At 48.2% G+C, this 24,659-nt stretch overlaps 2 protein-coding genes across 2 annotated transcripts in view; one reads left to right on the top strand and one right to left on the bottom strand.

Annotated features, from left to right (window-relative positions):
• Positions 1-862: 862 nt before the first annotated feature.
• On the bottom strand, positions 863-2,509 carry LOC123763258 (trichohyalin-like). Its single transcript, XM_045750367.1, has one exon. It carries the CDS (start codon positions 2,507-2,509, stop codon positions 863-865), a length of 1,647 nt encoding a protein of 548 aa, XP_045606323.1.
• Positions 2,510-7,586: 5,077 nt separating this feature from the next.
• The window catches only part of LOC138351408 (homeobox-like protein HDP1), a 23,677-nt gene continuing 6,604 nt past the window's right edge, over positions 7,587-24,659 (top strand). Inside the window, exon 1 of the mRNA XM_069303226.1 lies at positions 7,587-7,682. Within this exon, the coding sequence (XP_069159327.1) occupies positions 7,587-7,682 (96 nt within the window). The remainder of the gene's footprint in view (positions 7,683-24,659) is intronic.

Raw genomic sequence — 24,659 nt, 5'->3', positions numbered from 1 at the left:
TGTGGTGACCCCGGGTGTGGTGACCCCGGGTGTGGTGACCCCGGGTGTGGTGACCCCGGGTGTGGTGACCCCGAGGTGGGTCGATATGGTGCACCAGTTGTAAGATCGCTGGAGAGAGAGAAAGAGAGAGAGAGAGAGAGAGAGAGAGAGAGAGAGAGAGAGAGAGAGAGAGAGAGAGAGAGAGAGAGAGAGAGAGAGAGAGAGAGAGACAGAGAGAGAGAGAGACAGAGAGAGAGAGAGAGAGACAGAGAGACAGAGAGACAGAGAGACAGGTCGCTAGCAGACAATACAGCCTCAGAGCCAGGGCAGGAAACGACGTTAGTTAGTTAAGCAGCGGTACACAGGGTGTTGCGAGTGTAGAACGCACCCCGAGACCACTCAGCCTCGCCCCCCCCTCGCACCGTTACGGTGCTGTGTGTGTAGTGAGGCTCTCACCGTGGCCCAGTTGCATCCTCGCGCCGTATGAACTTCTGCGTAAAGCTTGCTGTTGACCGAGCAGTGTTTGTGTACATATTGACACCCGCTGTCAAGGCTCGGCGCGCGCAACAAGTGCCCTCCGGTCAACACCGTTGACGGATATCAATGATCCTCGGTCAAGGATGAATTACAAACGAGAAAATAATCCATTCTATAAAAAACGTTCAGTTCGTTTGCTGATGTACAATGGTGTTTAATGGCGTCAAATATAAACCGTTCGGTTTAAAACCCGTTTTTTATGTCATTGTTAACGGTATGTTGATGGGGTTTTTTTTTGGCAACGGGAGTTGATGTGGTAAATCTCCCGGTCAACTGCTGCATATGTTGGGTATGTGGTGGTCTGTTCTCTGGTTGATGGTCGTGTTGTGGAGTGTGTCTGGGGATGTTACTTCTTGAAGGTGGTCACATCATGTCTTCCTTCTGGACACATCTTGTCTTGTCTCCTGGACACATCTTGTCTTGTCTCCTGGACACATCTTGTCTTGTCTCCTGGACACATCTTGTCTTGTCTCCTGGACACATCTTGTCTTGTCTCCTGGACACATCTTGTCTTGTCTCCTGGACACATCTTGTCTTGTCTCCTGGACACATCTTGTCTTGTCTCCTGGACACATCTTGTCTTGTCTCCTGGACACATCTTGTCTTGTCTCCTGGACACATCTTGTCTTGTCTCCTGGACACATCTTGTCTTGTCTCCTGGACACAACTTGTCTTGTCTCCTGGACACATCTTGTCTTGTCTCCTGGACACATCTTGTCTTGTCTCCTGGACACATCTTGTCTTGTCTCCTGGACACATCTTGTCTTGTCTCCTGGACACATCTTGTCTTGTCTCCTGGACACATCTTGGCTTCCTTCTGGACACATCTTGGCTTCCTCCTGGACACATCTTCTCTTCCTTCTGGACACATCTTCTCTTTCTTCTGGACACATCTTGTCTTCCTTCTGGACACATCTTGGCTTCCTTCTGGACACATCTTGGCTTCCTCCTGGACACATCTTGTCTTCCTTCTAGACACATCTTCTCTTTCTTCTGGACACATCTTGTCTTCCTTCTGGACACATCTTGGCTTCCTTCTGGACACATCTTGGCTTCCTCCTGGACACATCTTCTCTTCCTTCTGGACACATCTTCTCTTTCTTCTGGACACATCTTGTCTTCCTTCTGGACACATCTTGGCTTCCTTCTGGACACATCTTGGCTTCCTCCTGGACACATCTTGGCTTCCTCCTGGACACATCTTGGCTTCCTCCTGGACACATCTTGGCTTCCTCCTGGACACATCTTGGCTTCCTCCTGGACACATCTTGGCTTCCTCCTGGACACATCTTGGCTTCCTTCTGGACACATGTTCTCTTCCTCCTGGACACATCTTGGCTTCCTCCTGGACACATCTTGGCTTCCTTCTGGATACATCTTCTCTTCCTCCTGGACACATCTTCTCTTCCTTCTGGACACATCTTGTCTTCCTCCTGGACACATCTTGGCTTCCTCCTGGACACATCTGGTCTTCCTCCTGGACACATCTTGGCTTCCTCCTGGACACATGTTCTCTTCCTCCTGGACACATCTTGTCTTCCTCCTGGACACATCTTGTCTTCCTCCTGGACACATGTTCTCTTCCTTCTGGACACATCTTGGCTTCCTCCTGGACACATGTTCTCTTCCTTCTGGACACATCTTGGCTTCCTCCTGGACACATCTTGTCTTCCTCCTGGACACATCTTGTCTTCCTCCTGGACACATCTTGTCTTCCTCCTGGACACATCTTGTCTTCCTCCTGGACACATCTTGTCTTCCTCCTGGACACATCTTGTCTTCCTCCTGGACACATCTTGTCTTCCTCCTGGACACATCTTGTCTTCCTCCTGGACACATCTTGTCTTCCTCCTGGACACATCTTCTCTTCCTTCTGGACACATCTTGTCTTCCTTCTGGACACATCTTCTCTTCCTCCTGGACACATCTTCTCTTCCTTCTGGACACATCTTGTCTTCCTCCTGGACACATCTTCTCTTCCTTCTGGACACATCTTCTCTTCCTCCTGGACACATTATACATTCCCAGCTTCCAATTCCTCATTCGTTCATTGTTCAGTTGATGTCACTGTTCAGCTCACGCAGCAGTTGATGTCACTGTTCAGCATTTGCAGCAGTTGATGTCACTGTTCAGCACACACAGCAGTTGATGTCACTGTTCAGCACACGCTTATACCACAATCGCGTCTTGTAGTGAATATTATCAGCACAGGTGTTGGTGATAGTGGTGGTGCTGGTGATAGTGGTGGTGACGGTGATAGTGGTGGTGATGGTGGTGGTCAGTGGTTGTGGTACAGTGATGGTGGTAGTTATGGACACTGAGGCAATCTCTAAAAGTCCACCTGGAGAGTTTAACTGTTGCATGTTGTGTCTACACGGATCAGAGACCCTGGAGGAAGATCCCAAGTAACAGCTCAAGTCAATATTTGTCCCGCCAGAGGCCACTAACGTCTCGGTCTTGCAACAAACAGATCTACACTCACACGAGTGACACCTCTCAGGTCTTGATCATCTTGCAAGGACAGTTACTCACTCGGTCACTCATATAATGGTATATATATATATGTATATAGCATGTATATATCATGGTATATACATGGTCGAGGGTGTGTCCATTCACAGGATGAGTGGCGTTGCCCAATACTGTCACTATGGCGGTGTGTCCACTCACAGGATGAGTGACGCTGCCCAATACTGTTACTATGGCGGTCTGTCCACTCACAGGATGAGTGACGCTGCCCAATACTGTCACTATGGCGGTGTGTCCACTCACAGGATGAGTGACGCTGCCCAATACTGTCACTATGGCGGTGTGTCCACTCACAGGATGAGTGGCGTTGCCCAATACTGTCACTATGGCGGTGTGTCCACTCACAGGATGAGTCCCGCTGCCCAATACTGTCACTATGGCGGTGTGTTCACTCACAGGATGAGTGCCGCTGCCCAATACTGTCACTATGACGGTGTGTCCACTCACAGTATGAGTGGCGCTGCCCAATACTGTCACTATGGCGGTGTGTCCACTCACAGGATGAGTGACGCTGCCCAATACTGTCACTATGGCGGTGTGTCCACTCACAGGATGAGTGACGGCCAATTCCATTCACAGGATGAGTGGCGTTGCCCAATACTGTCACTATGGCGGTGTGTCCACTCACAGGATGAGTGACGCTGCCCAATACTGTTACTATGGCGGTCTGTCCACTCACAGGATGAGTGACGCTGCCCAATACTGTCACTATGGCGATGTGTCCACTCACAGGATGAGTGACGCTGCCCAATAAACTCGCCTCTCGGGGCAAAATTGAAATTTCAATTCACTAGGAGGGAGGAGCAGCAAGCAACGCAAGAAGACGCCTTACAAACCAGACTTAAAGATGAAGAAATAAGAAGGAAAGATGTAAGGAATGTGACGACAAGAAAAAATAAACATTCTTGGATATCTGAGAAGAGGCAGAAAAGGTGAAGAAAGCAGAGAGAGGATGTCAATATAAGCGGAAGGCGGGGCAGGTTGTGGAGGGGGGGGTGGCGGTTGACCTGCAGGGGTGGGGGATGACCTGCAGGGGTGGGTAGCCTGTATACCCGCTTGCCCACTGACCTGCTGCAGTGGGTCACTGTGACTCCGTCAGGGAACCCCAATATGGCTCGCCCTCTCCCTCCTTCCCCTTATCCAAAGTCCAGGTGGATATAGACATCCGTGTGAGGGGCCAGCAGTCTCCCCTGGGGGAGGTACACACGCTGGCTCATGGCCCAGACAAATACACACATCAGAAAGGCTTTTATCCGCGCCCATCTTGGAATTTTCTAACTATAAGCAACTTTGATTCCATCCACTTGGACTGGTCGGTACAGCCATGGCCTCGCTGGGGACGTGACAGAGGAAGGAATTGCCACGTCAGCACGAGCTCCGCAAAAAACAATATATATATCTCGAGATATTTCAGTGATACAGGAACTAAACGCAGTCAGAAATTTCATAAAATGCGTCTCAATATATTAAACAATATGTATGATAGTGATTGCCATCCGACTTTTGTGATTTTTGAAGGAAATAACTAGTGAAATTCGAGTGTAGTCAACGAGTCCACCGCCTGTCTGCCTGCCTGCCTGCCTGCCTGCCTGCCTGCCTGCCTGCCTGCCTGCCTGCCTGCCTGCCTGCCTGCCTCGTGGGGCTAGGAGTCCGAAGGCAAAAGTTGCCAAGACGTTTAAAAAACAAAACAAAAAATCGCATCCCTCCTTATTGAAACCTCCAGAAATCATAGTCTCAAACTCTCAATCAAACTCAAATCAAACTCTCTATGTAAACAATTGTGTCAATTGTAAAAATTAAGATAACATACCTTAATATTTAGTGAACAAATTATTCACGAAATAAGTCCCCCCTTTTTTTTGGAGTAAAGAGGAAGGAGAGGCACAGGTGAAGAGAAGTATAGAAGTGGGAAATAGAGTGAGAGGTATGAAAGCAGGCGGGCTGTCCGCCTTGCTGACACGATGTGTGGGTGTTGGCAGCTAAGCTAAGCTGGCTCCCTCTTGTCAGGGAGCTGTGAGTGTGTGAGAGGTTCTTCACATGTGTGTTTCGCCACATATGGATGTCTATAGGTGAATACTGTGTAGCATACGTCCCTTGTGTATAACTGTGGACCAGTCCCGAGGGTCTGCCCATGTCCCGTTATCTTGAGGTTATCTTGAGATGATTTCGGATCTTTTTAGTGTCCCCGCGGCCCGGTCCTCGACCAGGCCTCCACCCCCAGGAAGCAGCCCGTGACAGCTGACTTAACACCCTAGGTACCTATTTTACTGCTAGGTAACAGGGGCATAGGGTGAAAGAAACTCTGCCCACTGTTTCTCGCCGGCGCCTGGGATCGAACACGGGACCACAGGATCACAAGTACAGTGTGCTGTCCGCTCGGTCCGACCGGCTCCCGTGGGCCGACATCCCCAAAAATGTTTTAAATATACTTAGGAAAGGTGAGTGTCGATTTGGATCAATATGTAGGTTTTTCCACCCTGACATGTGCCAAACCTCACTGGAGGACAGAAAATGCCATGACCTCAGCTGCCCACACTTTCCCGTGAAAGGCACGGAACGCTACATAAAGAGTGGCAAGCAAGATAATGAATTTGGAGGAAACTCGATAATTTTTTTTTATACCAAACCGAAAGATAATTCAAAAGGAGGAGCATGGAGAGTGTATGGAACTGGATGCCAGATCCACTTGCATTCCAGAATTACAGATACAATTACACACCAAAAAGGAACTACAACTACGACAGACAACTGCCCTACAACAATTATCACTGGTCAGAACAAACTCATTATGTCCACGAATAATGGGCTTGCCGAAAAAGTCTCCCAGTCAAACTACCACTAATAGAGTAACCTCATTCATCTTTGCCAACATACAAGGACTGAAAACAAGAACAAACAACAAAGTACAGTTCATAAATGGCCTCCTCACGGAGTCAAATGTAGTATTTGGAGCTTTCACAGAAACCCATGCAGGGGAATTCTTGGACAGTGAGATCTGGATACTAGGATATAACCTATACAGGTGTGATAGGGTAATTAGGTCACACGGAAGAGTGGGTCTGTATATTAGGGAAGACCTTGCATGCTCGGAGCTCCTAAACGTTACAAATGAGGTGGTAGAGGTACTGGGAGTAAAAATAGAGAAAATAAACTTAGTTATTATTCTAATATACAAACCCTCAGATGCAACGGCTGAGGAATTCACAGAACAGATAAACAAAATAGAGAATAGCCTTGATAATTTGGCGAACCCGATACCTGATATTATCTTCCTCGGTGACTTCAACTTGCCTAGTCTCAGATGGAGAATAGCAAACAATAATATTATACCAGGAAATCTATCAGGACCTAACCAACCACAGATTAGAGAACTACTTAGATTCTGTGACAAATTTTCACTCAATCAGCAGATATCGGAGCCAACGAGAAATGAAAATATTCTAGATCTGGTCTTTACGAACAATGAAGACATAATCAGGGACATTACGATATCAGATACCACATACTCAGATCACAAGCTCATTGAAGTGCAAACGACCATCAATACTCAGAATAGACCTAAAACGTTGATAAAGCGAGAGGGGCTATTCAGTAAATTCAATTTTTAATAATAAAAGGATAGACTGGGAGATAATAAACAGGGAACTTACAAACATTCCATGGGAAACTGTTCTAGGTAACAAAAGTCCTACAGAAGGAATAGAAAAGCTGACTTCGAAAGCGTATCAAGTCTGTACTGAAACATGTTCCTTTGAGGAAAGCCAGAAAGAGGTCCAACGTAGAAAGAGAACGCAGACGACACTATAAAAGAAGAAAAAAAATAGCGGAACTGCTTATGCAGACACGACTTTCCCGTCAAAGAAGGAATAATTTAAATAGGGAGATTGAAGAAATCGAGCGGAAATTGAAACACTCATATCAAACTGAAATAAGGGAGTTAGAACAGAAAGTAATTCAGGAAATAAAGAAAAATCCAAACTACTTCTTCACATATGCGAAATCAAAAGCAAAAATCACTGCCAGTATTGGACCTATTCGTACGAGTGAAGGTTCATACACGGAGGATGACAAAGAAATTAGTGAAATCCTAAAAAAAATAGTACGAGGACATGTTTAGCACTCCAATAAACAACATGAAAGTGGAAGATCCAAACAATTTCTTTATGGAGTTTCCTAACCCCTGTAAATATAACTGATATCAACAAGAGCATACTAGATTTTGAAAAGAAATTGAAAACATGCCCATGCACTCAGCCCCAGGTCCAGACTCATGGAATTCAATATTTATAAAGAAATGCAAAGTGCCGGTAGCACAGGCACTCAGTATAGTGTGGAGGAAGAGCTTGGACACGGAGGAGATACCAGATGCACTTAAAGCAGCAGACATAGCCCCTTCTACACAAGGGAGGGAGCAAAGCATTGGCAAAGAATTATAGACCAGTTGCACTAACGTCCCACATAATAAATGTATTTGAGAGAGTGATTAGGAGTCAGGTCACTAGTTTCACGGAGACCAATGACCTCCACAATCCAGGCCAAGCATGGATTTCCGAGCGGGAAGATCATGCCTCTCACAGCTACTTGACCACTACGACAAAGTCACTGAGGCATTAGAAGAAAAACAGAATGCTGATGTGGTATACACGGATATCGCAAAGACATTCGATAGATGTGACCATGGAGTAATAGCATACAAAATTAAGTTAATGGGAATAACCGGTAAAGTAGGACGCTGGATACTCAGTTTTCTGTCGAACAGAACACAAAGAGTAACGGTCAGTCATATAAAATCGAGTCCAAGCGCAGTTAAAAGCTCTGTACCTCAGGGTACAGTCCTTTCTCCACTGCTTTTCCTCATTCTCATATCAGATATAGACAAAAATACAAGTCACAGCTTCGTATCATCCTTCGCAGATGACACAAAAATCAGCATGAAAATTACCTCTGCTGAAGATACTGAAAAACTTCAAGCAGATAATAATAAAGTTTTCGACTGGGCAACAGAAAATAACATGATGTTTAACAGTGATAAATTCCAGGTACTCAGGTACGGTAAAAATGAGAACCTTAAACATAATACAGGGTATAAAACACAATCAAATGTGCCCATAGTAGGAAAGCAACACTGTAAAGGATTTGGGAATAATGATGTCCGACGACCTAACGTTTAGGGAGCATAACCAAGCAAATATTGCGACAGCCAGAAAAATGATCGCATGGATTACGAGAACTTTTAATTCCAGGGATCCCATCACAATGGTTTTACTCTTCAAGTCACTTGTGTTGTCCCGTCTTGAGTACTGCTCAGTACTCACTTCCCCCTTCAGAGCAGGAGAGATTGCTGAAGTAGAAGGAATACAGAGAACATATACGGCACGCATAGACGAGATAAAGCACCTAAATTATTGGAAATCGTCTCAAAGCTCTCCAAATGTACTCACTAGAAAGGAGACGAGAGAGATACCAAATAATATACACATGGAAAATACTGGAGGGACAGGTCCCAAATCTACACAGTAAAATAACAACGTACTGGAGTGAACGATATGGAAGAAAATGCAGAATAGAACCAGTGAGGAGCAGAGGTGTCATAGACACAATCAGAGAACACTGTATAAACATCAGAGGTCCGCGGTTGTTCAACGTCCTCCCAGCAAGCATAAGAAATATTGCCGGAATAACCGTGGACATCTTCAAGAGGAAACTAGATTGTTTCCTCCAAGGAGTGCCGGACCAACCGGGCTGTGGTGGATATGTGGGCCTGCGGGCCGCTCCAAGCAACAGCCTGATGGACCAAACTCTCACAAATCAAGCCTGGCCTCGGGCCGGGCTTGGGGAGTAGAAGTTAATGAACCCCATCAACCAGGTTGGCGTTTGATTCCTGATGATGCAAGTGGTTGGGTATCGTTCATTCACTCTCATCCTGTCCTATCCCAGCTCCCAGCCTGTCCCCCTATCCCATCCCTCATCCCGTCCTATCCCACCCATGTTGTATACAGCCACAGTAGCGTCTCCTCACTACACCACAAGCAGCGTCACTGCACTGGTCCTCAGCCTCGGACACTAAACTAACACAAAGGTTTTCAGAGCCAATATTGTTGACACATTTGATGCACTGTTATCGTATTGGATCGTCCTATCCTTCAAGGGGGGGGGGGGGGTTTGCAGCCGCACCAACAACAGCACCACCAACAGCATCAACAGCAGCACCACCATCAGCACCAACAACAGCATCAACAGCAGCACCAGCATTAGCAGCAGCGGCCCCAGCAGCACCAGCAGTAGCAGCACCAGCAGTAGCAGCACCAGCAGCACCAGCAGCACCACCAGCAGCACCAGCAGCACCAGCAGCACCACCAGCAGCACCAGCAGCACCAGCAGCAGCACCAGCAGCACCAGCAGCACCAGCAGCAGCACCAGCAGTAGCAGCACCAGCAGCACCAGCAGCACCAGCAGCACCAGCAGCACCAGCAGCACCACCAGCACCACCAGCAGCACCAGCAGCACCACCAGCAGCACCAGCAGCACCAGCAGCACCACCAGCAGCACCAGCAGCACCAGCAGCACCAGCAGCACCAGCAGCACCAGCAGCACCACCAGCAGCACCAGCAGCACCAGCAGCACCAGCAGCACCACCAGCAGCACCAGCAGCACCAGCAGCACCAGCAGCAACAGCAGCAGCAGCAGCAGCAGCAGCAGCAGCGGAGCACAGACAAGAGACAGACTAAGTGTGTTCCGGTCAAGGAGTAGGGTAGCGGGGAGCGAAGCCTCACCACTTTACGTGGCGTCTCGGAACTATGTAATTTGTCTCGGTTGTTAAGTAAGAGTGTCTTGTACGTGTGTGTGTGTGTGTGTGTGTGTGTGTGTGTGTGTGTGTGTGTGTGTGTGTGTGTGTGTGTGTGTGTGTGTGTGTGTGTGTGTGTGTGTACTCACCTCCTATTTGTGCTTGCGGGGGTTGAGCTTTGGCTCTTTGGTCCCGCCTCTCAACTGTCAATCAACTGGTGTACAGATTCCTGAGCCTACTGGGCTCTATCATATCTACACTTGAAACTGTGTATGGAGTCAGCCTCCACAACATCAATGCCTAATGCATTCCACTTGTTAACTACTCTGACACTGAAAAAGTTCCTTCTAACGTCTCTGTGGCTCATGTGAGTACTCAGTTTCCACCTGTGTCCACTTGTTCGAGTCCCACCAGTGTTGAATAGTTTATCCTTGTTTACCCGGTCGATTCCTCTGAGAATTTTGTAGGTTGTGATCATGTCTCCCCTTACTCTTCTGTCTTCCAGTGTCGTGAGGTGCATTTCCCGCAGCCTTTCCTCGTAACTCATGCCTCTTAGTTCTGGGACTAGTCTAGTGGCATACCTTTGGACTTTTTCCAGCTTCGTCTTGTGCTTGACAAGATACGGGCTCCATGCTGGGGCCGCATACTCCAGGATTGGTCTTACATATGTGGTGTACAAGATTCTGAATGATTCCTTACACAGGTTCCTGAACGCTGTTCTGATGTTAGCCAGCCTCGCATATGCCGCAGACGTTATTCTTTTTATGTGGGCTTCAGGAGACAGGTTTGGTGTGATATCAACTCCTAGATCTTTCTCTCTGTCTGTTTCATTAAGTACTTCATCTCCTATTCTGTATCCTGTGTCTGGCCTCCTGTTTCCACTGCCTAGTTTCATTACTTTGCATTTACTCGAGTTGAACTTCAACACCCATTTGTTGGACCATTCATTCAGTCTGTCTAGGTCATCTTGTAGCCTCCTACTATCGTCCTCAGTTTCAATCCTCCTCATAATTTTTGCATCGTCGGCAAACATTGAGAGAAACGATTCTATACCCTCTGGGAGATCATTTACATATATCAGAAACAGTATAGGTCCAAGGACTGACCCCTGCGGGACTCCACTCGTAACGTCTCACCAATCTGAGACCTCACCCCTCACACTGACTCATTGTCTCCTGTTGCTCAGGTACTCCTGTATCCAACGGAGTACCTTCCCTTTCACTCCAGCCTGCATCTCCAGCTTTTTCACTAGCCTCTTGTGTGGCACTGTATCAAAGGCTTTCTGACAATCCAAAAATATGCAGTCTGCCCACCCTTCTCTTTCTTGCCTTATTTTTGTTGCCTGGTCGTAGAATTCAAGTAACCCTGTGAGGCAGGTACAAAGTTCTTTCGCTCCAGGTGCTCCACTAGCTTTCTTGTGTGTGTGTGTGTGTGTGTGTGTGTGTGTGTGTGTGTGTGTGTGTGTGTGTGTGTGTGTACTCACCTATTTGTACTCACCTATTTGTGTCTGCAGGATCGAGCACTGACTTGTGGATCCCGCTTTTCGAGCATCGGTTGTTTACAGCAATGACTCTGGTCCTATTTCCCTATCATATCTAGTTTTAAAATTATGAATAGTATTTGCTTCCACAACCTGTTCCTTAAGTGCATTCCATTTTCCCACTACTCTCACGCTAAAAGAAAACTTCCTAACATCCCTGTGACTCATCTGAGTTTCCAGCTTCCACCCATGTCCCCTCGTTCTGTTACTATTCCGTATGAACATTTCGTCTATGTCCACTCTGTCAATCCCTCTGAGTATTTTACATGTTCCTATCATGTTGCCCCTCTCCTTTCTTTTTCTAGTGTCGTAAGGCACAGTTCCTTCAGGCGCTCTTCATACACCATCCCTCGTAACTCTGGGACGAGTCTTGTTGCAAACCTCTGAATCTTTTCCAGTTTCCATATATGCTTCTTCAGGTGGGGACTCCATGATGAGGCGGCATACTCTAAGACTGGCCTCGCGTAGGCAGTGTAAAGCACCCTAAATGCCTCCTTACTTAGGTTTCTGAATGAAGTTCTAACTTTTGTCAGTGTAGAGTACGCTGCTGTCGTTATCCTATTTATATGTGCTTCAGGAGTTAGATTAGGTATTACGTCCACGCCCAGGTCTCTTTCTCGCGTCGTCACAGGTAGGCTGTTCCCCTTCATTGTGTACTGTCTCTTTGGTCTCCTTTCTCCTAGTCCCATTTCCATAACTTTACATTTGCTCGTGTTGAACTCCAGTAGCCATTTCTCTGACCATCTCTGCAACCTGTTCAAGTCCTCTTGGAGGATCCTACAATCCTCATCTGTCACAACTCTTCTGATCAACTTTGCGTCATCCGCGAACATCGACATGTAGGATTCTACTCCTGTAAACATGTCGTTAACGTATATTAGAAATAGAATTGTTCCCAGCACCGATCCTTGAGGTACTCCACTCGTTACTGTTCGCCAGTCCGACTTCTCGCCCCTTATCGTAACTCTTTGGCTTCTATTGTTAGGTAGTTCCTTACCCATGCTAGGGCCTTTCCGGCTCTAGCCTTTCTGTGTGTGTGTACTCACCTAGTTGTATTTGCGGGGGTTGAGCTCTGGCTCTTTTGTCCCGCCTCTCAACTGTCAATCAACTCGTGTACAGATTCCTGAGCCTACTGGGCTCTATCATATCTACACTTGAAACTGTGTATGGAGTCAGCCTCCACCACATCACTGCCTAATGCATTCCACCTGTTAACTACTCTGACACTGAAAAAGTTCTTTCTAACGTCCCTGTGGCTCATGTGGGTACTCAGTTTCCACCTGTGGTCCCTTGTTCGCGTCCCACCAGTGTTGAATAGTTTATCCTTGTCCTTCCTGTCAATTCTAGTGAGAATTTTGTAGGTATTGAGCATGTCTCCCCTTACTCTTCTGTCTTCCAGTGTCGTGAGGTGCATCTCACGCAGCCTTTCCTCGTAACTCATGCCTCTTAGTTCTGGGACTAGTCTAGTGGCATATCTCTGAACTTTTTCCAGCTTCGTCTAGTGCTTGACAAGGTACGGGCTCCATGCTGGGGCCGCATACTCCAGGATTGGTCTTACATATGTGGTGTACAAGGTTCTGAATGATTCCTTACACAGGTTCCTGAAGGCAGTTCTGATGTTAGCCAGCCTCGCATATGCCGCAGACGTTATTCTTTGGATGTGAGCTTCAGGAGACACGTTTGGTGTGATATCAACTCTGAGATCTTTCGCTCTGTCCGTTTCATGAATTACTTCATCTCCTATTCTGTATCCTGTGTCTGGCCTCCTGTTTCCTTTCCCCCAAGTTCCATTACCTTACATTTACTTGGGTTGAACTTTAGTAGCCATTTGTTGGACCATTCCTTCAGTTTGTCTAGGTCATCTTGTAGCCTCATACTATCTTCCTCCGTCTTAATCATCCTCATAATTTTTGCATCATCAGCAAACAATGAGAGGAACAAGTTTATTCCTTCTGGGAGATTATTTACAAATACTACAAACAGTATAGGTCCAAGGACTGAACCCCTGCGGGACTCCACTGGTGGCGCCTCGCCAATCTGAGACCTCACCCCTCACAGTGACTCGCTGTCTCCTGTTACTTAGGTACTCCCTTATGTAATGGAGTTCCTTCCCTTTCACTCCTGCCTGCATCTCCAGTTTGTGCACTAGCCTCTTGTGTGGTACTGTATCAAAGGCTTTCTGGCAATCCAAAAATATGTAGTCTGCCCATCCCTCTCTTGTCTGATTTTTGTTGCCTGGTCGTAGAAGTCAATTAACCCTGTGAGGCAGGACTTGAACCCATGCTGAAGTTGTTTTACAAAGTTCTTTCGATCCAGATGTTCCACTAACTTTTTTCGCACAATCTTCTCCATCAGCTTGCATGGTTAGGGACACTGGCCTGTAGTTCAGTGCCTCCTGTCTATCCCCTTCTTGTATATCGGGACTACGTTAGCCATCTTCCATCAATGGCTCCCACAATGTGTGTGTGTGAAAAGGGCGACATTGATACCCCCCCTTGAAGGGGAGGGGGGGGGGGGGGGGGCGGGGCATTGGTACTCTAGAAGGGGGGGGGGGAGGAGAATATTGGTACTCGCTCAGTACAACACTCCCACCTCAACAACTTGGCCTGTCACCAAATACGTCGTTTTTTCAACGGAATCGACTAATCTGTTACAATGCAACTCATTAATTATAAGTTAAATCACCGTAATATTAACGTTGTCTGCGCCTCGGCCTCGATAGTGTAGACGAGTTGCACAAGTCCGCACGTGTCTGGCCAGGCTAAACAGTCGTATTATTTACGAAGTGACGAGTGGAGAGAGCGGCTGGCTTGGTCACTAAGCCTAACATAAGACGTGTGGAGGCAGGAGTTAGGACAATAACAGGATAACGAAGAAGAGGATAATAAACCCGAAAAAAATATTACAAAGGACAATACGGAGAGGAGGAGGAGAAGCAAGTGGGAATAACGAAGGGAAAAATGAGCATAATTAGCATAACGAGAGCGGCGGCTCGGTATAAAAAGATAAACGATCTGGATGAGGAAGATTGACTGGAATTACATCTCGGTAACTACTGCTCCTCAACTGGCTACAGGTAAACTACCACCATTACAACGTGAGAGCAGAGGTGCACCAGCCACAGTACACATATTGACTTGTTACCACCGGACGGTCCTGTGTCAATGAAACAGCCGTCGGTGGCTAGGTCGCTTTTTGTGAGAGGTTAGCGTCCTCCCTCGCTCTGCTGGCCAATAAGGAGCAGCTTAGTGTTTACAATGAGAGCCAGGGGGGGGAGGTCTGGGGGGTCCTGGGGGCTGGTGTGTGTGTGTGTGTACTGGGGGAAGGGGGCCTGGGGCTGCTGTATGTGTGTGTGTGTGTGTGTGTGTGTGTGTGTGTGTGTGTGTGTGTGTGTGTGTGTGTGTGTGTGTGTGTGTGTGTGTGTGCTGGGGGGGGTCTGGGGGTTCCTGGGGCTTGTGTGTGTGTGTGTGTGTGTGTGTGTGTGTGTGTGTGTGTGTGTGTGTGTGTGTGTGTGTATGTGTGTGTTGGGGGGTCTGGGGGGTCCTGGGGCTTGTGTGTGTATGTGTGTGTGTGTGTGTGTGTGTGTGTGTGTGTGTGTGTGTGTGTGTGTGTGTGTGTGTGTGTGTGTGTGTGTGTGTGTGTGAGTGTGTGCTGGGGGGGGGAGCACAGCCCTCGCCACTGCACGAAGGTCCTGTTTACTGACTGCTGTCAGCAGGTTAGTCAGTGAGGTAAAAACTCTGGAAATGTAAGAAAATGTGTTGTGGAGATGTGAGAAGAGCAGCAGCCTACTTCTCTATTTGTACTGCCTTATTTATACACACATTTTTGTGCCTGCAGGATCGAGCATTAACTCCTGGATCCCGCATTTCTAACAGTTGGTTGTCTCATGCACTGACTCCCGACCTATTTTCGTCTGTCATATCTACTACATATAATTCTCTCTAACACACCGACACACACACCCACACACACACACACACACACACACACACACACACACACACACACACACACACACACACGTCAGAGAGGTTGACAAATGGAATGCATTAGGAAGTGATGTGGTGGAGGCTGACTCCATACACAGTTTCAAGTGTAGATATGATAGAGCCCAGTAGGCTCAGGAATCTGTACACCTGTTGATTGACGGTTGAGAGGCGGGACCAAAGAGCCAAAGCTCAACCCCTGCAAACACAACTAGGTGAGTAACTAGGTGAGTACACGCCTGTTGAGAGGCGGGACCAAAGAGCCGAAGCTCACATAGTTGTATTCACCTATTTGTGCTTGCGGGGGTTGAGCTTTGGCTCTTTGGTCCCGCCTCTCAACTGTCAATCAACTGGTGTACAGGTTCCTGAGCCTATTGGGCTCTATCATATCTACATTTGAAACTGTGTATGGAGTCAGCCTCCACCACATCTCTGACTAATGCATTCCACCTGTTAACTACTCTGACACTGAAAAAGTTCTTTCTAACGTCCCTGTGGCTCATTTGGGTACTCAGTTTCCACCTGTGTCCCCTTGTTCGCGTACCACCAGTGTTGAATAGTTTATCCTTGTCTACCCTGTCAATTCCCCTGAGAATTTTGTAGGTAGTAATCATGTCTCCCCCTCACTCTTCTGTCTTCCAGTGTCGTAAGGTGCATTTCCCGCAGCCTTTCCTCGTAACTCATGCCTCTTAGTTCTGGGACTAGTCTAGTGGCATACCTCTAAATTTTTTCCAGCTTCGTCTTGTACTTGACAAGGTACGGGCTCCATGCTGGGGCCGCATACTCCAGGATTGGTCTTACATATGTGGTGTACAAGATTCTAAACGATTCCTTACACAGGTTCCTGAACGCTGTTCTGATGTTAGCCAGCCTCGTATATGCCGCAGACGTAATTCTTTTTATGTGGGCTTCAGGAGACAGGTTTGGTGTGATATCAATTCCTAGATCTTTCTCTCTTTCCGTTTCATTAAGTACTTCATCTCCTATTCTGTATCTTGTGTCTGGCCTCCTGTTTCCACCACCTAGTTTCATTACTTTGCATTTACTTGGGTTAAACTTTAGCAGCCATTTGTTGGACCATTCATTCAGTCTGTCTAGGTCGTCCTGTAGCCTCCAACTATCATCCTCTGTTTCAATCCTCCTCATAATTTTTGCATCATCAGCAAACATTGAGAGAAACGATTCTCTCTGGGAGATTATTTACATATACCAGAAAAAGTATTGGTCCAAGGACTGCATGACCCCTGCGGGACTCCACTTGTGACGTCACGCCAACCCGAGACCTCACCCCTCACAGTGACTCGTTGTCTCCTGTTGCTCAGGTACTCCCTTATCCAATGGAGTACCTTCCCTTTCACTCCACCCTGCATCTCCAGCTTTTTCACTAGCCTCTTGTGTGGTACTGTATCAAAGGCTTTTTGACAATCCAAAAATATGCAGTCTGCCCACCCTTCTCTTTCTTGCCTGATTTTTGGTGCCTGGTCGTAGAATTCAATTAGCCCTGTGAGGCAGGACTTGCCATCCCATGTTGATGCTGTGTTACAAAGTTCTTTCGCTCCAGATGTTCCACTAGCTTTCTTCGCACAATCTTCTCCATCAGCTTGCATGGTATGCAGGTTAGGAATACTGGCCTGTAGTTCAGTGCCTCCTGTCTATCCCCTTTCTTGTATATTGGAACTACATTAGCTGCTTTCCAAATTTCTGTCAGTTCCCTGTTGCCAGTGATTTGTTGTACACTATGGAGAGTGGCAGGCACAGTGCTTCTGCTCCTTCCTTTAGTATCCATGGGGAGATTCCATCTGGGCCTATAGCCTTTGTCACATCCAATTCTAGTAAACACTTCCTTACTTCCCCGCTGGTAATCTCAAACTCTTCCAGTGGTTCCTGGGAAATAAGAGAGGATTCCCTCTCTTATTTCTGGAATCTCTCCCTGCTCTAAGGTGAAGACCTCCTGGAATTTCTTATTCAGTTCCTCACACACTTCCTTGTCATTCCTTCCGCCCCTATCCTTAATTTCATAACCTGTTCCTTTACTGTTGTTTTTCTCCTAATGTGGCTATGCAACAATTTAGGCTGAGTCTTTGCCTTGCTTGCGATGTCATTTTCGTATTGTCTTTCTGCCTCTCTTCTCATCCTGACATATTCATTCCTGTGTGTATGTGTGTGTGTGTGTGTGTGTGTGTGTGTGTGTGTGTGTGTGTGTGTGTGTGTGTGTGTGTGTGCGCGCGTGTGTGTGTGTGTGTGTGTGTGTGTGTGTGTGTGTGTGTGTGTGTGTGTGTGTGTGTGTGTGTGTGTGTGTGTGAGTGTGTGTGTGTGTGCGCGTGTGTGTGTGTGTGTGTGTGTGTGTGTGTGTGTGTGTGTGTGTGTGTGTGTGTGTGTGTGTGTATGTGTGTGCGCGCGCGCGCGCGTGTGTGTGTGTGTGTGTGTGTGTGTGTGTGTGTGTGTGTGTGTGTGTGTGTGTGTGTGTGCGCGCGCGTGCGTGCATGCGTGTGTGTGTCTGTGTTTGTCTTTTCTCTTCGAAATATGAATTATTTCGCTTCTGTAACCTGCTCATTTAGTGCATTCCATTTTCGTGTTAGTCTCACGCTAACGAGCCAAACTCTTCCTACCATCTGTGAGGGTGAGAGGTGTCCTCCACCTCCACCCGTCTCCCCCCCTCCCCCCCCCTCCCCCCTCCCCCCCTCCCCTTCTCCCTCCTCTGCTGGTAGTCACTGTGTACATTTCCTCTTTTTCTGCTCTGTCAATCTGCTTTCCTCTCTTGTCTGTCTCATTCCTGGGAGCAGTTCCCCTCCCAGTGTACCACCAGTCCTGGCCCCACCTCCCACACACACAGTCCTGCCCCCCCTCCCACACACACACACCACCTGGGGGGGGGTGTTCTTAACCCAACATGACTCTAAGGTTCATTTGTTCATCGTCTATCTCTCCAAGATCACTCTTGTGCTCCTCTGCTAGTTCTCTCTCACTCGATACCTCACCTGTCTCTCCTTGAGAGGTCTTGGACCCTTGTGAGGAACGATCACCCGTCCAACACTTGATCTTATCTTAGGGTCCATATGTAATTAGACAAACCTCAAATATATCGATTCAAACCTCAAATTATTGGATATATATATATTGGAAATATTTTGATTCAGGAAAGTCCTGGGTAAATACTGGTTTGGAAATAGGGATGTTGATTTATGGAACAAATTAGTGGGTAACACAATAGACGAGGATCACTGGATCCTCGTCTATATATATATATATATATATATATATATATATATATATATATATATATATATATATATATATATATATATATATATATATATATATATATATATATATATATTAATCCTATGTTTATATATTCAAGCCACTGCTCTTCTATAGCAGTATCATACTCAATAGAGTAAATTAGACAGTTTTTGTACTATTGAATTATTTATCATACAGCGTGGTTAGTTTACAACAATGATAAAAAATACATTGATCCATTCAGTGCAGAATAATCACAGTAGATAATGGGGAAAGATTTTTCACTACTTATTCTACATTGTGTTTTGTTATGTTTATATTTATGTATCACTTATACGTTTTTAGTACATGTATATTAGATAGATTAGATGGCTGAAGTAATGTGATTTGAAGCAATAAAAAGGTGTGTATATTGTACCTTTGTAACAATGACAGGAAATATGAAGTTAAGCATTTGGCACGATGTTCATGCTTATTACTGAGGTAGGGGTAGGTAACACACACCTGCCTCACACACCTGCCTCACACCCACCTGCCTCACACCCACCTGCCTCACACACACCTGCTTCACACACACACCTGCCTCACACACCTGCCTCACACCCACCTGCCTCACACCCACCTGCCTCACACACCTGCCTCTCACCCACCTGCCTCTCACCCACCTGCCTCACACACACCTGCTTCACACACACACCTGCCTCACACCCATCTGCCTCACACACACCTGCCTCACACACCTGCCTCTCACCCACCTGCCTCTCACCCACCTGCCTCACACCCACCTGCTTCACACCCACCTGCCTCACACACACCTGCCTCCCACCCACCTGCCTCTCACCCACCTGCCTCACACCCACCTGCTTCACACACCTGCCTCACACCCACCTGCTTCACACCCACCTGCCTCTCACCCACCTGCCTCACACCCACCTGCCTCACACCCACCTGCTTCACACCCACCTGCCTCACACCCACCTGCCTCTCACCCACCTGCCTCACACCCACCTGCCTCACACACACCTGCCTCACACCCACCTGCCTCTCACCCACCTGCCTCACACCCACCTGCCTCACACACACACCTGCCTCACACCCACCTGCCTCTCACCCACCTGCCTCACACCCACCTGCCTCTCACCCACCTGCCTCTCACACACCTGCCTCACACCCACCTGTCTCACACCCACCTGCCTCACACCCACCTGCCTCACACCCACCTGCCTCACACACACCTGCCTCACACCCACCTGCCTCACACCTACCTGCCTCACACACACCTGCCTCACACCCACCTGCCTCACACCCACCTGCCTCACACCCACCTGCCTCACACACCTGCCTCACACCCACCTGCCTCACACACACCTGCCTCTCACCCACCTGCCTCACACCCACCTGCTTCACACCCACCTGCCTCACACCCACCTGCCTCTCACCCACCTGCCTCACACCCACCTGCCTCACACACACACCTGCCTCACACCCACCTGCCTCACACCCACCTGCCTCACACCCACCTGCCTCACACCCACCTGCCTCTTACACACCTGCCTCACACCCACCTGTCTCACACCCACCTGCCTCACACACACCTGCCTCTCACCCACACATAATTTCTTTATTTTTTATTTCTTTATACCTTATAATTTCTTTATATTTTATAATTTCTTTATACTTTCTTTTTATTTTTCCTAATACTTTATTAGAGGTGGTACCCGGCGGTGCCCAGGTCGACTCTCTACCCCAGGCCTCTCCCACCCACACACACACACAACACAAACACACACCATTTGACACATTAGACAAGGATAAACTATTCAACACGGGTGGGACACGAACAAGGGGACACAGGAGGAAACTGAGTACCCAGATGAGCCACAGAGACGTTAGAAAGAACTTTTTCAGTGTCAGAGTAGTTAACAGGTGGAATGCATTAGGCAGTGATGTGGTGGAGGCTGACTCCATACACAGTTTCAAGTGTAGATATGATAGAGCCCAGTAGGCTCAGGAACCTGTACACCTGTTGATTGACAGTTGAGAGGCGGGACCAAAGAGCCAGAGCTCATGTTTTTGTGACAAATATACACAAAAATATATTAAAGTAAAGCATCAAAACTAATATTTCATCCATATGCAAAAATAAAAAGGTATTACTTAGTTAATAAGGTGTGTGGGGTAGTGTTGAAGAGCATGTTACTCACGCCACGAGGACAATATCCCGGTATCATTACAGTCACACAGATCACACTAACGTGATGCATCAATTGAACAAAATTTAACCCTGTCGTAGCTCAGTCGATTAAGGCAGTGTCTGGGATGCTCCCCGGACGCAGGTTCGAATCCTCGCCATGGCCCTTGTGGATTTGTTCACAATATCCCGGTGTAGTACCAGCACCCAGCATGATACACAGGTACCAAACCTGTGTATCATGCCACTCTCGTCACACCGCGAGTCTATGTGAACTAATCCGTCATACAGCGGTGACATTTGGCGTCAGCAGAACGCGCGTATAACTGCGTATAACTGGATCACATCATTAACCAACGGAGCACCTGAGAGGGAGTTCACCTCAGGTGCTGGCGCTGCTTCCTCTCAGCTTGTTCCCTCCGTCTTGGGAGGAGTTGCCGCCTCCTCCTCCTCCAGACACCGTTGGCTAAATTAGCGCTCATCCCCGAATCATCACGCCCAATTCGGAGGTAATTACATGAGTAGATCAATACCAAGCGGAAATGCAAGGAAAAACATGGCTGGTGTGTGTAGGGACTCGTCACCTGCTGTAATTGGCAGGTCTTAGAGGTCGTGACGTCACGTTACAGTAATGAAGGGTCCTGGTCGTGATGACAACTGAGGCGCTGTAATGTGGCATTACAGATGATACATAAGGTGGAAGTGTTAGTCTTTTGCCCTCCAGCATCTTCCTCCCATCTCTCAGCTCCCAGCATCACCTGGGTGTTGTCATCTCTCAGCTCCCAGCATCACCTGGTGGTGCCATCTCTCAGCTCCCAGCATCACCTGGGTGGTGCCATCTCTTAGCTCCCAGCATCACCTGGATGTTGCCATCTCTCAGCTCCCAGCATCACCTGGGTGTTGCTATCTCAGCTCCCAGCATCACCTGGTGTTGTCATCTCTCAGCTCCCAGCATCACCTGGTGGTGCCATCTCTCAGCTCCCAGCATCACCTGGTGTTGTCATCTCTCAGCTCCCAGCATCACCTGGGTGTTGTCATCTCTCAGCTCCCAGCATCACCTGGGTGATGCCATCTCTCAGCTCCCAGCATCACCTGGTGTTACCATCTCTCAGCTCCCAGCATCACCTGGTGTTGCCATCTCTCAGCTCCCAGCATCACCTGGGTGGTGCCATCTCTCAGCTCCCAGCATCACCTGGTGTTGCCATCTCTCAGCTCCCAGCATCACCTGGGTGGTGCCATCTCTCAGCTCCCAGCATCACCTGGGTGGTGCCATCTCTCAGCTCCCAGCATCACCTGGGTGTTGCCATCTCTCAGCTCCCAACATCACCCGGTGTTGCCATCTCTCAGCCGCCCAGCATCACCTGCTGTTGCCATCTCTCAGCTCCCAGCGTCACCTGCTGTTGCCATCTCTCAGCTACCAGCATCACCTGGGTGGTGCCATCTCTCAGCTCCCAGCATCACCTGGGTGGTGCCATCTCAGCTTGTCTCTCAGCTTTGTCTTTAGCATCTCTGTCCTCCCACCAACGTCTCTTTGTGGCTGGGGTATAGAGCTGGCAGGCTCTATAATGACTTGCAAGGCACTCCGAGGTCAATGACATCATCAAGAGGAGCCTTGCCTCAGGTCAGTGCCCAGCAGAGAGAGAGCCTCGCATGCTAGGAGGCCAAAACCTAGATTTTTGAAAGCTCAGTTTATAGTTACATCACAAACATACATTGTATAATTGATACATTACATGGTTAATCATGGGTACAAGTCCAATATATCATCAAGTGTTCCAGTACTCATATAGTAGTTACACAGTTCAGCATACCTTAGCCCAGGAGGGCGAAAGTCAGTCAATATGGGACATTCTACAATATTGACTGACTTTCGCCCTCCTGGGCTAAGGGGATGGTAGGAGAAAAGCACTCAGAAACTGTACTGGAGGGGACCTAAACATTCTATATATATATATATATATATATATATATATATATATATATATATATATATATATATATATATATATATATATATATATAATATATCGAGTGTATGGGTTGTTAAGGTTGTAAATCAGGCAGTGAGGTTGTTGGTGGTTGGGTGAACAGTCGGTGTGTTTACCTTGCTGGCTCCCTCGCCTCCCGTTAACGTTCCATTGAGTACCGGTGACTGAGGTGGCTGTTGTGGGAAGCGTTCACAACACTGTTCCCGCCTGTCATTGATGCTTCCTGCCAGTGTTACATTGATGCTGTTACTGGAACACTCACAACTACTGCCTTCCGCCAGCAGGTGGTGTCCAGCAGGTGGTGTCCAGCAGGTGGTGTCCAGCAGGTAATGTCCAGCAGGTAGTGTCCAGCAGGTAGTGTCCAGCAGGTGGTGTCCAGCAGGTAGTGTCCAGCAGGTAGTGTCCAGCAGGTGGTGTCCAGCAGGTGGTGTCCAGCAGGTGGTGTCCAGCAGGTAGTGTCCAGCAGGTGGTGTCCAGCAGGTAATGTCCAGCAGGTAGTGTCCAGCAGGTAGTGTCCAGCAGGTAGTGTCCAGCAGGTAATGTCCAGCAGGTAATTGTATCCACTTATCATACACACTAAACCACCTACGCACGTTACAATTATTCCCTGAATGTAATTGGTTAAGCCACAATTACTCTGAATAACTTCTGAGAAGGGAACCCTGATCCAGGTATCAAAGATACCCGCCTATTGGCTCACTTGACCACTCCGTAACAACGCGACTGTTGGGCCTAACCACAAACGTACGGACCCAACCAACCCACCTAACCCAGTGATGTATAGGGAAAACCTCACTGTTATGGCACTTTGTGGTTCCCTAACACGTCGTATTTTGAACGGTTTGAGCATTGGATTACAAAAAGTCAATATATAATATACCGTTTATATTGTTGGTCTCTCACTCGGTCCGTCTCCAGCGCTTTCTCAAGACGCCAGTGAACCGTGTGGGGGGGGGCACTGTGGGGGTGGGGGGGCACTGTGGGGGTGGGGGGGGCACTGTGGGGGTGGGGGGGGGACATGGCATGGGAGAGTGTGTGTGGGAGAGACTGGGTGTAAGGTCCAGGGTGTAAGGTCCAGGGTGTAAGGTCCAGGGTGTAAGGTCCAGGGTGTAAGGTCCAGGGTGTAAGGTCCAGGGTGTAAGGTCCTGGGTGTAAGGTCCAGGGTGTAAGGTCCAGGGTGTAAGGTCCAGGGTGTAAGGTCCAGGGTGTAAGGTCCTGGGTGTAAGGTCCACGGTGTAAGGTCCTGGGTGTAAGGTCCAGGCTGTAAGGTCCAGGGTGTAAGGTCCAGGGTGTAAGGTCCTGGGTGTAAGGTCCAGGGTGTAAGGTCCAGGGTGTAAGGTCCAGGGTGTAAGGTCCAGGGTGTAAGGTCCTGGGTGTAAGGTCCAGGGTGTAAGGTCCAGGGTGTAAGGTCCAGGGTGTAAGGTCCAGGGTGTAAGGTCCAGGGTGTAAGGTCCAGGGTGTAAGGTCCTGGGTGTAAGGTCCAGGGTGTAAGGTCCTGGGTGTAAGGTCCAGGCTGTAAGGTCCAGGGTGTAAGGTCCAGGGTGTAAGGTCCTGGGTGTAAGGTCCAGGGTGTAAGGTCCAGGGTGTAAGGTCCTGGGTGTAAGGTCCTGGGTGTAAGGTCCAGGGTGTAAGGTCCAGGGTGTAAGGTCCAGGCTGTAAGGTCCAGGGTGTAAGGTCCAGGGTGTAAGGTCCTGGGTGTAAGGTCCAGGGTGTAAGGTCCTGGGTGTAAGGTCCAGGGTGTAAGGTCCTGGGTGTAAGGTCCTGGGTGTAAGGTCCTGGGTGTAAGGTCCAGGGTGTAAGGTCCAGGGTGTAAGGTCCAGGCTGTAAGGTCCTGGGTGTAAGGTCCAGGGTGTAAGGTCCAGGGTGTAAGGTCCAGGGTGTA

Source organism: Procambarus clarkii, chromosome 49 (assembly GCF_040958095.1).
Source record: "Procambarus clarkii isolate CNS0578487 chromosome 49, FALCON_Pclarkii_2.0, whole genome shotgun sequence".
Lineage (NCBI taxonomy): Eukaryota > Metazoa > Arthropoda > Malacostraca > Decapoda > Cambaridae > Procambarus > Procambarus clarkii.
This window is presented reverse-complemented; position numbering and strand designations above follow the sequence as displayed.

Excerpts from the sequence above, each read along its gene's own strand:
- LOC123763258 (XM_045750367.1), bottom strand. The coding sequence starts at position 2,509 with ATGTGTCCAGAAGGAAGAGAAGATGTGTCCAGGAGGAAGACAAGATGT.